The sequence below is a fragment of the Anas platyrhynchos genome, chromosome 7 (genome assembly GCF_047663525.1).
Source record: "Anas platyrhynchos isolate ZD024472 breed Pekin duck chromosome 7, IASCAAS_PekinDuck_T2T, whole genome shotgun sequence".
Taxonomy (NCBI): domain Eukaryota; kingdom Metazoa; phylum Chordata; class Aves; order Anseriformes; family Anatidae; genus Anas; species Anas platyrhynchos.
In genome coordinates this window covers 28,662,692-28,678,664 of record NC_092593.1, presented here as the reverse complement: position 1 = coordinate 28,678,664, position 15,973 = coordinate 28,662,692, and the positions used below count along the sequence as shown (strand labels likewise).

The 15,973-nt window shown below is 38.8% G+C and overlaps 1 protein-coding gene across 5 annotated transcripts in view; it reads right to left on the bottom strand.

Moving 5' to 3' along the window:
* ADARB1 (adenosine deaminase RNA specific B1) overlaps window positions 1–15,973 on the bottom strand; it is a 72,544-nt gene that overhangs the window by 31,479 nt on the left and 25,092 nt on the right. For 3 of the 5 annotated variants that reach the window (XM_038182556.2, XM_038182554.2, XM_027462237.3), the window contains exons 2-3: window positions 9,421–9,457; window positions 4,852–4,926 (exon numbers count right to left, since the gene is read on the bottom strand). In XM_038182556.2, the coding sequence (XP_038038484.1) occupies window positions 4,852–4,879 (28 nt within the window). In that variant the 5' untranslated portion in view covers window positions 4,880–4,926; window positions 9,421–9,457. Of the gene's footprint in view, window positions 1–4,851; window positions 4,927–9,420; window positions 9,458–11,027; window positions 11,142–15,973 lie in introns of those variants that run through there. The other 2 variants (XM_021270467.4, XM_072041143.1) reach the window with 2 other exon arrangements.

The window sequence follows — 15,973 nt, the reverse complement described above, 5'->3', positions numbered from 1 at the left end:
AAACAGCATTTTTCAAACATTGTTCTTACTAGTGGCATCAGAAATTTGCTACTGAACAACATAACTTTTGTAGGCTAAACAGAAATCATTCAGTTAACACTAAAAAATGGTTTCTCTTCATATCCTTCTTCCTATAACCAGTGCCTGTGAAAGCCATATTAAGAAAATATGAGTTGAATAGACTCCAACTGGATGGAAAAAGAGCAGTTTTGTATCCATGTTCAACAGCCGGAGGAATTGCAGCTTGGCCTGCAATCATTCTGTTCTCTTAGTTCTTCTCACACCTCCTTATTTCCATGGCTTTCTGAGCAGATCCACTGTGGGTGGTAAGGAACTGGACACACTGAAGATTTTGCACTTTTTGTTCTGTTAACGCAATGTTTTAGAGAGTGTAATACCCTGGGAAGTCTCTCAATCACTTTGAATGGAATGAGGAAGGACAGCTTTACCCTGAAAGCCATGGCTAGCTAAGGATCCCATCAAAACTCAAACTAGGAACATCAGTACTCAAAAGGAACACAAATTTTGTTGCTCTAAAGCAGTGTACACAGGTACTTGTGCTGCCAAGTACCACAGCTAAAGTAAGGCAGGAAAATTAGAACCGTAAATGTTCATACAACTGTTTGGATTGGAAGGAACCTTGAAGGCCATCCAGTTCCAATCCTCCTTCCACAGGCAGGGACACCTCCCACCAGACCAGGCTGCCCAAAGCCCCATCCAACCTGGCCTTGAACACCTCCAGGGACAGGGCATCCACAGCTTCTCTGGACAACCCATTCCAGTGCCTCACCACCCTCAGAGTGAAGAACTTCCTCTTAACATCTAACCTAAATCTCCTTCTTTCAGTTTAAAGCCATTACCCCTTGTCCTGTCACTACCTGTCCACGTAAGATGTTGCTCTCTGATGTTAAAACACTGTTAGAAAGTACAATGCGTTGGAGGGAGCTGACAGGAGAAAAAAAAAATCAATAATGGATGTTTTTCGTATTTTTTTTCTTAAAAAATAACTTAATGCAGTTGACAGGTGACCATGTGTTACAGTATTGTTAGATCTCCTAGAAAAAAGACCTAAGACTTTCTAAAAGATCCTCATGCTAGATGCTATATATATATATATATATATATATGCTTGTTTATGCATTTTCCAGTCTTTAAATAAGTTTCCAAGTAATGAATACTTTAAATAATCATTGAATATTTTGAAGTTGGTCACAACTGTTGTGTATTCAGCTCCTTCAAGTAGTGTTAACAGATATAAACACACGACAACACGGTCATGTTTTCTTAAACATTAACACTACCCATGATTTAGAAGTAAGACAGTTTTTGTAAGACTGGCTTATTTTCCAATCACTAAAAATAGTTGGCAGTTCTGACTAGAGACTTCACTAATGTCAGTTGAAGCTTCTTTGGTAAAAATCACAACTGACAGTATCACATGCCAACAATTTCAGTGAAGGAAAAGTTCTGCCACTGAAGTAATCTATTCAAGAGGTTTACAAAGCTGACAGCACTCAAAGAAGGAAAGAGGCATAGAAAATTTTCATGCCAATTAAAATAAGTTCTATCCAAGCATGCTGGTTTATCTTTTTTTCCCCATGTAATTAAAAAACACCTCTAATTAAGATTCATTATTCAGTGGGGATCTTGCCTTGCTCTCTGCTCCATCTGGTATGGAGCACACTTAATTATGTTTAAATGACTCTTAGCTGAACCACAGCTAGAAGGATGTTTCTAGATGCCCTTTATACTGCTGCTCTCATTTACTGGCCTGGGGAAATCCTAAATACGTCTTTTTTATTATTATTTTATTTTCATATGAAACATATGCATAAAAAAGTGACTTCTTGCGATCACCTTTTTTAGCAAAAGGGGGAAAACAATCAAAGAAAAAGGGCAAGACACACACGTTAGCAAGTGTTACAAGTGTTCTGCAAAATGTACCACCTCCCCTCTCCTGTGAGGTAATTGGTAAGTACAGACTTCAGAGAATGACAGCATTCACAGAATCACTGAAGCTGGAAAATATCTCTAAAATCATTGGTTAACCATTAACCCAGCACTGCCAAGTCTACCACTAGACTACATCCATAAGAACCACATCTATGCATCTTTTAAATGTCTCCAGGGATGGCGACTCAACTACTTCCCTCGACAGCCTGTTCCAATGCGTCACAGCCCCGTTCAGTGAAGAAATTTTTCCTTATATCCACCCTAAATCTCCCCTGGTGCAACTTGAAGCCACTTCCTCTTGTTCTATCACTTGCTGCCCAGGAGAAGAGGCCGACCCCCAGCTCCCCACACCTTCTAACATCTTCTCTTTGTTCATCAGATACAGGAGGATGAACTTAAAACCTGAAAGTCTGAAACGTTGTTTTCTTGAGTGCATTAAATGTAATCTCATGACCGTCTTACACTTCTGCAGAACCAAGACAGTTTGAATTCTATCTTTGGCAGATAAATTCTAGTTATTATAACTGTAAGCTACAAATATTTCACGGGCTTGCCTTCCATTTCCCCTAAAAGGAGTTACACAAAATAACAAAGGCTTTTATAGGCACTTCTGATATCACACTTTGCCATCTTCAGTGATACAAAAATACAGAAAGGTACAAATAAAATTTAAAAAATATTTGTACAAATCAAGGTGTAGAACTTAAGAATTTTGATTTTCCTCTCCAAATCCAGTAACATTCCAAATTCACGATGTTTGTGTGGTCATTCAGATGCAGAAAAGCCTTCTTACACCTTCTATTAACTGGGGTCATCCAAGATGATGTTGTTACCTGTGGCTTCTTTTGCAAAACGTGATACAGGCAATGCACCTCAAAATTTACTTCTGGGAGATCAATGAAGTTACACAAATGCATGTCCCAAACCTGTAACAACTCAGCAGAGGCAGTCTCCTGCCAAGACAGAAAGTTCAGTGAATTTGAATTGCTCTGCATATTGGTGCACTAGCACAGAAACAGAAGCAGACATAACCTGAATATCTTGCTTAAGGAATTTACAAGATGACACTATCAAATAGGTGGTATTTTGTTCAGCTCAGGAAGGCACCATTCATGCTCAGATTTACTCCTATTGAAATAGGGTATGTTTTATCTGAAGAATTATCTCATGGGAATTATCCAATTCACCTCTTACCTTTTTTTCCAAGTTCTCCTCATTTAACCACTCTTAGAAATAGCTAAAGCATCCAACTAAAGAAATTAAAGAAATTTCTTTAAAAAAATAAAAATAAAAAAAAAGAGAAGGAAAAAGTGGAAGTGGTTGCAAGCATATTTTAGTGAAGATCACTGTGTCAGTCAAAGGAAAAAGAAGAATTCTAGTCCAGTTAAGTTTTTGTCTTTTTTTCTGTTGGCTTGTATTTTAAACCATTTAATATCTTTATCTCCCAACAAAAGTATGTTGTAATAACTCCTTCAAACTGAATTACAACTCTTCTATTCCAAAGCCTCCTATACTGCTAGGCTTTTTCAGCTTTGCCAGAGATTTAGACATTGTCACTTAGGGGAAATAAGCACATTTGTTATTATATCATACACAATAATTTACAGTCAGGCACAGCACATAAGCATATCAGAAACAGAACAGGTCTCTCATTCATAAAAACAAAACAGTTGAAAGGACAGGAATCTACAATATTTTTTGTAACATTTTAAATGAGAACAGTTTTCTCCAGAGGTTATCAGATCTATATTACACCACATAGTTAGCAATTTCATAGCACTTCACCAGTGTTTTCATCAAGATGATAGCTGGTTTTGTGCTTAAACACTTCATTAATTCAGTACCTCAGTGTTGGAGAAACCAGCCTGTAGAAAGAATACTCAGCCATGCAAGACCTGTAGGGAGTTCTTCTAGACCCTCACTTTGCTTTTTCTTCATTCATTTCTGCTTTCCCTTGTTTATTTTACACACTTCAGTCTCCTTCATTTCTCCCCTGTCTTCCACTGGTCCCTAACTCTCATCATCAGTATTCTTCCTCTTCTAGGTTTTACCTCTTCCAGTAAGTTCCTGCCTCCGGGATCTCAGCATAAGCACACAGATGGAGGATACTGCAGTATCTTCCAGTGCACAATGAACTTCACTGGCAGGCAAACAAACCTCACCCAGTACCTGATTATTCAAGGTGAAAAAGCTCAGAGAACCCAGCATGATTAGCCACCATTAACATGGTTTGTGCGCTACAGGAATCATCATCTCAAACACATTCACTTAATGCATTGTACAAGACTTGGTATTCAACTTCTTGTCCCACTTGCTCAGGTAATAATGACCTTTATTCCCATCAAACCTCATAATTAAAACTGCACAGAAGGTTCTCATGCTGAGAGTCCCATACAGATTTGCTCTTGTACTGACCCAGCCTACCTTGGTGACCTGTAACTCCACTGCTAGCCCTTCTGAGAGCGGAGTAATTTGCAAAAAAGCAGCACAGTGCACCCACGCCTCAGGAGAGGTCTTACGTGCTACCCACACCGGCACAGTGGGATGCACAGGTCCCATACAGAGCGTGTGAATGCAGTATACCAAACTATTATTAATGCGAGAAATCCATCTTCGTTACTTCAGTGACAGTCCAAAACAGGGTAATATTTTGTACAACTAAACAGTTGTTGGAAGAAAAATAAGATATAAGGTATAATTAGACTAGCACATAATCACGTGTAAAAAACTTTTAGTTCAAAAGCTCTGATTTACTTTTCTATACTGTATTTAGAAACATACAAAAAATCATTTTAATTTGTGCTTCGAAGTTCCTTCAGTTTTCCCTGTGGCTTGTGAGAAAAAGTCACCTTAGAAATGATTACATAGTTTATTATTGTGTAAACAAACACATCTTACTCATGTTTTCTTCATCGTCAACATCCATTGTGAAATATTTTTGCTGGTTTCTTGGCTGGCGAAGACTGCTTCTGTCTGGAAAACACAGATAGTGGGATACTTAAGCTTTCATGTACCAGCATACAAGGTAAACTGTTAGATGGCCAAAAGCAGCAGCCTGGGCACTAACTTTGCTTTGGCCTATCCATGGCTTCTTCCTCAAGCAACAGTGGGCAGTTCAATCTTTGCACAGTATTTCCTCAATGAAATTTTCCTGTTTCTGTAAGCTGAGGCACACTCTTATAGAACTGCAAATTCTGCAATGTTTCCAATAATTTGTTTTTGTTTGTTTGTTTGTTTTGTGGGTTTTTTTTTTTGTTTTCCCCATACAGTGAGCTACTTTATTTATTTATTATTTTTTTTTAATCTGAAGGAGTGCATAAACTATTTATCTCACTACTGGTAGCTGTTTTCTTTGAAGAACAATTGCAGATAACTCCAAGTGTCATTTGTGTTTGATGGCAACTTTCGTAATAGTTAAATGAAGCAATGCTGTTCCCACAGGGATCCAGCAATATATCTCAAGGCAAAAACAACACCAAATTCACTCTGCAGGTTAACACACAGACAATTCAAGCAGGCAAGACAATAAAAATGCAGTTGTTTATCCACCATCAGTACTATTAAGTACTTACTAAGTACTATCACTGTAGCCAAGTCATTCTGCCCAGTTGTACATGCTGCGATATTCAGAATATAAACAGTACTTCATAAAACCTTAATTTTCTGAATTATAAGCCAGTCACGTCAAACAAAAACGACATCTAAATGTACACTGTATGCTAATTTATGTGGAGTCATAGAAAAGTACAGTACACTTAAATATTTCTGAAGTAATAAATACATTTGAATACACTTATACGTTATATATATAAATAATAACAATAACAAATAAATAATATAGATATAAATATAACAATTAAAATAAATTACATACCATATATTTATATTATAAATATATTTTGTTATATAATTATGAAGTATTTATAGTATAAATAATTTATTCAGTGAAGTTTATCTTCCTACTGTTTGAATATTGGTTTTTTTATTATATGAAAAGAAGTTTTGAAGGACCTTTTTAACAGCTTTCTTGATTTATCCTTATAACTGAAGAAGAGCTACAGACACCGTGAAAGGAAAGTTTAATGGCTATCCAATTATATGTTAGCAGAGAATGGCATATATAATTGTAAAATGTCACAAAAAAAAACAAAAACAAAAACAAATCCCAATAGATGAAACAAAAATGGTATTAGAAGACAGTAAGAGGCAGAAAGCTGCAACTTCAGAGAAGTTCTGTATTTTGTAAAAAGTGCTTTACTTCCAAGCTTCAAAAGCTAAGGAAAATAAAAGATTGGAAGATCCCAAAGGATTCTGTTCAAAATATTTCTTTTGTTTTGTAAATCCAAGCGGAAAGCATTGAGGTTGCATTCAGTAACGAAGGTTCAAACCTCACTGGAAAACCTTTGCATGTTTTCATTTATAACCTGCCCCCTAGCACTTGGTTTTGACAATACAGCACTAAAAAACACTACCTTTTTGCTCCGACTGCTTCTTATGCCTCCTTTTACAGCGACGCCCGGCCGTGCTGAGAGGGAAGTTCCCATGCTGAGAGCCCTGGGTAAAAGCGATGCCATGCACAGTCCCCAGCCAGCCCAGTCCCTCTCCCTCTCCTCTAAATATACAGTGACATTTCAGTGAGCAAGAGCCACAAGGAGCATCACCTTTGCCGACTACGTGTGGTCTTCACCTGTGCCAGGTCCCTTCCTCGAGCAGAGCCACGTGTCACAATTAACACCTGGGGACAGCCTGGCAGTGAGAGGGGCGAGGACAGACCACAGCCTTCAGGTGACAGTATCAAAGACAACCTCACAGTCTTCTTTCATCACTATCAGGTATGGAAAGGGAAATCTATTTTTGCTTATTTTACTACCAGAAAGAGGAGGGCAGTTCTTTGGCTTGGATCCAGCCTTACGTGTATTCTCAGAAACAGGGAGACATAAGAAAGAAGTTGATGTACCCTCACTGCATAAAACAAAGACGCCTTTCAGCATCCTTTATACTTGTTTCACACTTTCTTAGTTATTATATTATTTCATATATTGCCTAGAAACACACCAAATACATTTGTGAATAACACAAATCTACAAATCTCAAACAGGAATGTTTCAGTGACATTTTTCATACATTTTTTCTTAGCCCAGGTTTTGCTAACAGACGTACCAATGTCAACACTCACTGTGTCATTCTCCAGCCTTTTTACAAACAGAAAAGCAGCATGTGCCCTTATGTGATAATATGGTGTTATCTTGCTTCAATTTCATTGAAATTTTCCATTTCCTGAAATAGAAACTTGACATGACTTCTGCAGGAAGCCTAAGTGCTGAGGGCTGCAAACTCTCACTCGCTCCAGAGTTCAAGTTCTACTTCAGCATCGATGTCAATGTGCAGTTGCACTGATTGAACAAATACTGCAAAGCCCATTCATGTTCAGTTTGCACAATTCAAAAAGAACTTGCTGTGGTGAAACAAGCTGCCAACGCCATGGCTTGCTATCACGTGTTTACTGGATAAGAGCACAGGTGGAACTGGGTCTCATCACCATTTAAGACCAGTTTCTCAAAACGGCCTCCCTGGGACAATGAGGCTCAATCTTCCTTTACAGGAGGTCAAATGTCTTTTGGTTCCAGCATCTCTGCTCCTTTCTTTACTAAACACCATACACTTGGGCCCACAAACCAGAGGCGTGCTCTGGATTAATATAGCAACACTTCCTCCTTCATGTAAAAAACAGAAACAACTTCATTGAAAAGTGACAACAGTTTGGCATTGGGGCCTGGAATGCTACATCCCAACAGGTCTGCACGGTCATGGAGAAGCTACGATTGCCATCAAGGAAACTAATATGAAGCCCACTGCTTCAATGCCAGCACAAGCACTGCCTGCACTTCAAAAAAGCACTTTTCATCTGAACAGACATCATTTAAGCCTGAATGTAACAGTTTTGTACCTTGCTAATTAACAGTTTCGGGCCAAGTTTGACATTTCAGTTCACATTAGATGTGTGTGACAGGGCAAGGACAAGAACTACATGTCCATGAAGGAGAAGCACCATTGATACACACAGGGAGAGAAAGGGGAAAAAAAAACACTCCTCAGGAGAACGGGAATTGTACATTTCAGGAAATGTATTACCCGAAAAGTCTCCACGCACCAGCAAAAAAAAATAAATCAGTGCAAGTCTCATTTACTTATAGATTTGCCAGTATTATCAGCTTATATTCTTTGAAGAAATGTCTGCACGCAGTATTTTGTAAGCATTATTAGTGACTTTTCCCTACATGCATACATCATGTACACATGTCGTGTATTTTTCAAGCACTAGGTTGACATCATAGACCAACAGCAAGATTTCTTTCAGTTTGGTTCTGCAGCAAGAATAAATATAAACTAGCAGTAACCACTAGGATTTGCTATAGGTTAATTACAGCATGAGCATTTGCTCTTCACAGCTCCTGGCTGCACACCAGAAATTCAAGCAGCTTTGACACAATATCCCTCAGAGCTTGCAGTTCAGGTCCTCAGATTATTAAATCTGCTCCAACAGCACCACCTACTGCTACACTACATACATAATTGATTTTACATCTAATATTCCATTGGCCAAGAAAGCCCGAAGCTCAGCTCAAAATTAGAAATAACTTATGATGTTTGCAGATTTATTTTGAAGCAAACTATTTTTGTACATCTATTTATTACGAAGTTTTGTTTTTAGCTATCATCAGCTATCCTTATGGGCTTTTCTTCAAGGGCTAAATCTTTCATTTTTTACATTATTTCTGAAAGATTCCTTAAATATCTATGAATGTCAGAAATGCATTTAAGATGTGCAAAATTTCCAAGGAAAAAGTGGTAGCCATTCTGAGAATAAAACCCAGCAGCTTAGCCCTCTGATTAAGTAGCATTTACATTTTTGTCATAATTTAGAAGATTATAGTTGCAGCTACCAATTAACCCAATAGTTAATTGGAAAAGAGATCTAAAATAGTTTAAAAAGTCCCAAAGATCTTGATGCTACTAAAAAAAGTCAAGCAGGTATCATGAGACTTGCTTACAGGCTTTAGCCTGCTTGTAAGCTTACCAGGCTCACATACTGGATGTATTTCTTCCCTTCACAATTACAATCAGTTATCAAAATCAGATCAAATACTCAAAGAACTCTCAAGTCCTACATGTCAACTTTTTATATTTATTTTATTAAGATGGACTGGATACAAATTTTTGGTCGAACAGGTAAATACTTTTTTGTAACATCAACTTGATACTTTTTTGTAACATCAACTTAACAATATTTTCCTCTATTTTCAAATTGTTCTGATCCAATGTTCTAGAAATTGCTTAGTGTACAAACTTTTTTTTTTTTAAGATTTGAACAACTGTCAATACATTCAGATGAATTATCTCTAATATATATGCATTAGTCAGAGTACAAAGAATCTTGCAATGTATTTATAAATATGGTCTGCTTACCTTTTTAACTACTACAGACACATGCTGATTCTGCAACCTGCAAGGAAAAAAAACACATATAGTATTTTTATCTTTCACAGATGGTAAGTCCTGACCTTAAAAGGGACAAATTTCTGTTTTGTGAGACTAAGCAGTACATTCTGCATATTAACGGTAATAAACAGTACATTGGTAGCAGAGCAAAATCCCTTGCAGAATGGGACACACTTACAGTAGTGGATATATATTGTATCAGGTAAGAGATTTGGCTATTTGCACCTCGAAAAACAAAATTTCCTGCTATTACACTACCCACAAGAGGGTGCTGGCACTCTACAAAGTCTTTCACTAAGCAAACTTAAGTTATACAGCACACAAGTACAGCAATGGGCACAACAAACTTACAAACACATACATTAAATATTGAACTGCTTTGGTTCAGTTAGACAAGAAACAATATTTAAAGTTCCAATACTGGAAGACTGCAATAATTCAATCTTTTATTTATTTTTTTCCTCCCAAAGACACTTTAATTTCCCAACAGTGCATGGTGGCATTTCTCAGTAACACTACCAGTCCAGAAACAACAATAATATTTTGGACTTACCACAAAGTACTAAAAAAGTTTGGAAAGCTCAACTGGAGTCAGCTTCCCTGACTGTAACAGTCTATCCTCAAACAAACCAAACTGTAAATCACTATACTGTGGATACTGCACCTACATCTCCTTTAGTATTTTCCCAACCTAATAGTACACAACAAAAACACTTTTATTCAGAACACCCAGAATATGCGCTATAAACCGTGAAATTTCATTATTTGGGGTAAATATCCACTGAAAATATAATTTCCTTAAGTTTTTGATAGTTCTCATTCTACATAAGCATTGCTTTAAATAAAATTATAATTAAAACTTTGACAAAACTGCTAGCAATTTTTAAGTAATGGTCAATTTTTTACAGTAGTGTGAACTGGAGTTGTTTGTCAAATCGTATTTTTTATGTGCCCTATCACCCGAGTTGGTAATTCCGTGAATTTCAAACACGCTGAACAAACACAATTCTTGAGAAGTAGGACTTGAAATTGATTTATCTCTAAGTGCCAACAAATCTCCACAGGCATGACACATAAGGAACAGTTATATAGTACTTACACTACTAAAAAGCCTGGCAAAAATGAAAAAGAATTAACAAGTTTATTTTCTACCTCTGTGGCTAAATACAACAGCCCAAGTCCATGTGAAAGGACAGCTGGTGTGGTGGAATGGGCACTGCCAGCCTGCATCCCTCACCAGCAGATGGGGCTGGGTGGGCTGGACACTTTTGCCCCCCAAGAAGCAGCACTCATCTGCTCAATACCAGGAGAAAATGCTTTTTTTTTTTTTTTTTTAATTGCTGTTGTTAAAAACAACACTATACTTTAAACTCAAACAAGACACCATTTGAACCTGGATTTTCAAAGCTGGCAGAGCCTTGTGCCCAGACACCTGCTCAGGGCTCTGGATGCGTTCACTCAGCAAAGGATGGCTCTGCTTTGAGGTTTTATGGCTCCCACAACACAGTCAGCAGCACAAAAGGCACCTGAAGGTCAGCAGCCAGTGCAGATCCTGCAGCTCTGCACAAACCTACCTCTGCTGGTAAGCACTGGGCTGGTGTGACAGAGCTTCACTGCTGCAGGACTGTGAGTAGTAAAGACCAGAAGAAGGAAAAACAAGACTTGGAATACTTTAAACCAGTAAACACACTAAATGGGAAAGAGAGGAAAATGACCCTCAGTTATAAAAGCTCTGAGCAAACCTCTAATCTTCCACATTTCCTGCCTGGTTCTGCCCGGTGGCAGCTGGATAATTCGGGACTTGTTCAGGTCATAATGCATTTCCCTGACACCTTTTGCAGGCAGAGCCTCATATTTGTGTGCCAGAAGGGCTCCTCTGAGCAGCTCAGCACCTCTGAGCAGCATCTCTACACTGCTACTGCCCCAAAAGCAGTAAACAAATTCTGAGTCCCTTACTTAGTCCCTTCTTAGTCAGGAAAAAGGCCCTGAAGACACATGCTATCATCTGCTCCCTTCATGGAAACAAGATTGTCATTTTCATAGAAGTCTACCCTACTGTGACAGACAGCAGTAAAATACTTGGAAGAAACAGCCTAAGTAGAGCTCTTTTTCACCATGTAACTGGAATAACAACCAAAAAGCAAAGCAAATACAACTAAGGTTAGGCATGGCATTGAAGCAGCACTCGACACAGCTCTTTTTGGCTATCAAAACACTACTACACCCAAGACTTGTGGTACTTTCTGTCATGTTCAGCTTCTCGCAGATGAACAGGTTTTCAGAGAAACCACACAGACAAAAAGAGCTAAGAAAAGTGCCTTACCCAGTTTGCATCCCCACCACCTCCTCCATCCAGTCAACCTCAATTTCAGTTATCACTACCAAACCTTCCAGTCACTGAAAACCATACGAAAAGATAGAAATCAAGAGACTTCCAAACAGCTTCACGTCTAAAACAAAGAAGACCTAGTGGATTTATTCACAGAAGAGTTAGGAGACATACCCAATACAATTTCCCCCAGTGCAAAGAATATTTGAAACTCATTTGAAGAACACACCATGCTGGGGATTTATGATTTTTTACAGCTCAACTGAAAATGTTTCAAGGCTTTATCCACACAATAAGAAACAAATCAGAGGTCTGATAACTGCATCTCACATCTGTGAAACACCTCTAACTGCCAGGCCTATCACAATTTCCTTAGCGGAGAGGTACTGAGCAGCACCTCCAGCTAAAACTCTGAGCTCTTCACTGGTCAACAGGTAGTCCTATGTCTTTGATAAAGGAGAAAGAATTTATGACTCTTCTTAAGCAAAAAGATCTTCTTCCTCGAGGGCAATTAAGGACTACCTGGCTGAGTACACATAAGAGTTCCTGCAACTCCAGTGCAACCACTATCAACAATTAGTGCCCCCTCCTTAGCTCATTTGCTGTAAGATGAAACCCTGTTGATGCACCTGTGTTAAGTTTCAGCGCTGCTGACTTTCACACTGAGCTCTCACTCCATTTGCTCAGCTGAAGGGTAAGTGGAGAACAGGTGGCACCGGGAGAACACCAAGAGGATGCACTCAGGTAACCCTCAAAGAACAGCACTGCACGGTATGAAACACGGCTCTGCCATTTAGAGAAAAACATGTGAAGTGCCTCCAACCACGCTGGATGCATCTAAGTGAAATAAATGTAAAAATGGTTCCTGCCACCAGGCCAGCCCAGTTTCCCCATCAGTTTATCTAACCTCGTTAGCGTTGCTAGTTGTTCAGCTCAGGTTTCTTGGTGGAGGTGAGTTTTTTGACCACAGAAGGCGCCAGGATGGCCCCTGACACAAGGAGAAGGCCGTGTATGGAGCGGGCCCCTAGTACAGCTGGTAAGCTGCTTAAAGAGCTGGTTCTTCCTTCCAGGGCAGCGGAGACCTGTGAAACTGGAGGATGAGCGACCTGTACTTCACACAGAAAATAGCTTCTGTTAACTTTTGTGTCAAAAAAGTACAACTGCAAAGGAGCACAGAGAGACAAGCTCAAATTAAACACAAAATTACAGGCTGAGGGAAAGGGACAGCCTGTACAGGCCCCTCCATGGGGAGCCCCAGGGTCAGGTGTGACATACATCAGAGAAGCCAAAGGGAATGGCAATCTTACACTGTGCACATGCACTAAATACTCAGTTTCCATCCTGACTCAAGTTGTGTCAAAAAGTTTCTCACAGAGAGGTCAAAAAAGAAATTCAAAGGATGATACATTTTTCATGCGGACACACTGTTTCTAAACTATCTAGTTTACACCCTTCTTAGCACCACAGGAGCTAGTCTATTAAAATGGACTTACGCCAGCTTTTCAACACCCGATTAAGGCAAACAAGAAACCTTTATTCCCTCCTGAGCTGTTCAGGCATTCCTCTGCTTGGGCACAAGCAAGTGCCAGCACACACGAGCCGCTAAGCAAATGCAGCTGACTGGAATTGTTCATCTGTCAATTTCTAGAATTTGTCCCTCAGGGCATTTTTAAACAGCATTTTCTTCTTCAGCTAGGAATAAATAAGGAACCTTTCCCACTTCAAACTGTCATCACCAGTTTCCAAAGGGAGGTATAACAGAGCATGCCTCCAGTTTGGGACACATTGTGAATAACCAGGGCTTTGGTCCCACTCTTCATCTTCTCCCACTGTTCCCAGGAAAGATGTTTTCGTGGCAGATTTTGCTACTATAGCATTAGCCTGGAATTAAAGATGTGATGTGTTTTTTCATAAACCGATTGGCCAAGAATCTGACTTGCTACACATACAGTTCAATAACACAGCTACAAAACTGGATTTACCTCTGCAAATGCTTTTTCCATCAAAAAGCATTTGACATCTATGATGATACCCTACCTTAATTTATCAGACAGAATTAATGAAATAATACCCCATATCCAAACTGCAACCATATACCCCTTTTAAATTGCTCATTTAAAAATCTAAAATAGATTAGGAAAGGCTAGCAACCACTCATCATCAGAAAAACATACTGTTTAGGAAAAAGTACAGTTTATGCACATAACAAAGCTGAAAGTAAAAAATACAGTGTTCCATTGTGTAATAGGTATCTGCTCTACCACTATGCTCTTTTACATGTATATACATATATATTTATATATATTTTGCAGTCCTGTCAAATGCATCTGCTTCCCTTGGCATAAAACCTTCTTTTTTTATTTGGGGTGGTGGCATATGCAGAAAAAGCATCAGCCTGCAATACACCGAAATGAAAAGCTTTAAAAATTCTACAGCTATTACACAACAGGAATAGTATTAGCAGCCACCGGAACAAAAAGGATGCTACTCCTTGAAACAATATCCAAGCCATCAAGTATGACTGCTTTTGCTGCAGGTACCAAATAGGATTATGTTCAGCATTTATTCTGGAACACTCAAAGATCCTAAACTGTTCTTGCAGAACTGCAGATGCAGATCATTTTTGCAACCATTCTCTCACCAAAAAATGGTTTCACATATTCACAGAACATCAGTAAGGAACTTTTCTTTTCTTAGTTTTGTGATTCCCTACACTTTAAAACTTATAATATGTTAATGTATTAGTTAATTCCTAACTCCTTAATATAAAATTTCAGTTTCCAAAGTTACATTATTTCAAAATCAAAGATTTTAATGCTATCCCTCTTTTCTACAGGAACACATCCTATTTATAAGAATGGCTACCTCAGAAAAGAATGCAACCAAGGCCATAGGAATTACTCATGTGTGCAAAACATCTTCAAGGAAATCTAGGTTTTAATCTTTTTTTTTTTTTTTGTGATTTAACCACATCTAATGTTTAAACATTGACATTACTCGTTTAGCTGTTTTAAACATTAGTCAAACTGAAACAGTACAATAGGACAATCTCAAGACTAAGCAGCACATTTGGAAATACAAAGGAATTTAAAAAAACAATCAAAAATAATTTCTCTGTTCCTATCAGCACCTTGGAGACAACAGCTACAAGAAAACATTACTCTGGACTACAGACTGAGAACAACTTAGGCTAGAGGACAAGCAGGGTTGGGACAACCCACCCATCCCTGGTGCACCAACTCATTCCGGTGCTGGAAGACACTCCACCAGGACATGGACGTTCCTTAACCAACAGAGAAAGGTGATGGAAGTTGCTGTCCCTGCTACAGTGAGCACCTGGGGGTTTCTGGTTAACGCATCCTGAAAAAAAAAAGCTGCTATAAAACCTCTTGAATTCTTGTATTACATATTTTCAACACACAGTAGAGGAGCGCAAATCATTCATCACTTGAACAACATTCGTATCTGTAGGGCTTCAGAACAAGACAGACTTATTTTTGTTCTTTCTTCCTCCATAAGTTAGAGAGAGGATTCGCGTGAGCTACAGGGACTGTAACATCATAAAAATGCCTCAGAAATCGATGTTTAGAGGAAGGATGCAAAATATTCATCACTTAGTTTAACAGCGTTCAAAAGTACCAGATTACATCCTGCACTGAGGATGCATGAACACCTTCTCTAGCCCCTGCCCCAAGAGACTGGGAAGCTAACCGTGGGAAGTCAGTCCCTGCAGGATCCAAAGAAAGTTTACTGCCACAAAGTTTGCTAGTCACAAAGGTACATTTCTCCTTTCCACTGTGTTCTGGGTGCTTCAGGACTGCTGTAACAATATATCTTATTCACAGGCTCCTGCTGTTAAATGCAGAGCAGAATGGCCTTTTGCTGTACTGAAAGGGAGGTTTCATGTAAAGATCAGGCCTTTGCTAAAGCTGGAGAATTAACCATTTACAAAACACTAGCTTAAAATATGTTTTTAAACAATTTCTTATTTCCCCTTCCACTTTAATTCATGACTAAGGACTGGTGCTCCTCCAGTCCTTCGTGCTGGGAACAGACAGTGGAGATCTGACCACAGAGGTATATGGTTTCCTCCCAAAACGGTGTTCCCACATCTGCCCCACATCTTTACTGTCTGGCAGAAAAGCAAACCACTACCATCAGCTCCTTCCAGTGCTGCTTGCCGTTGCAGAG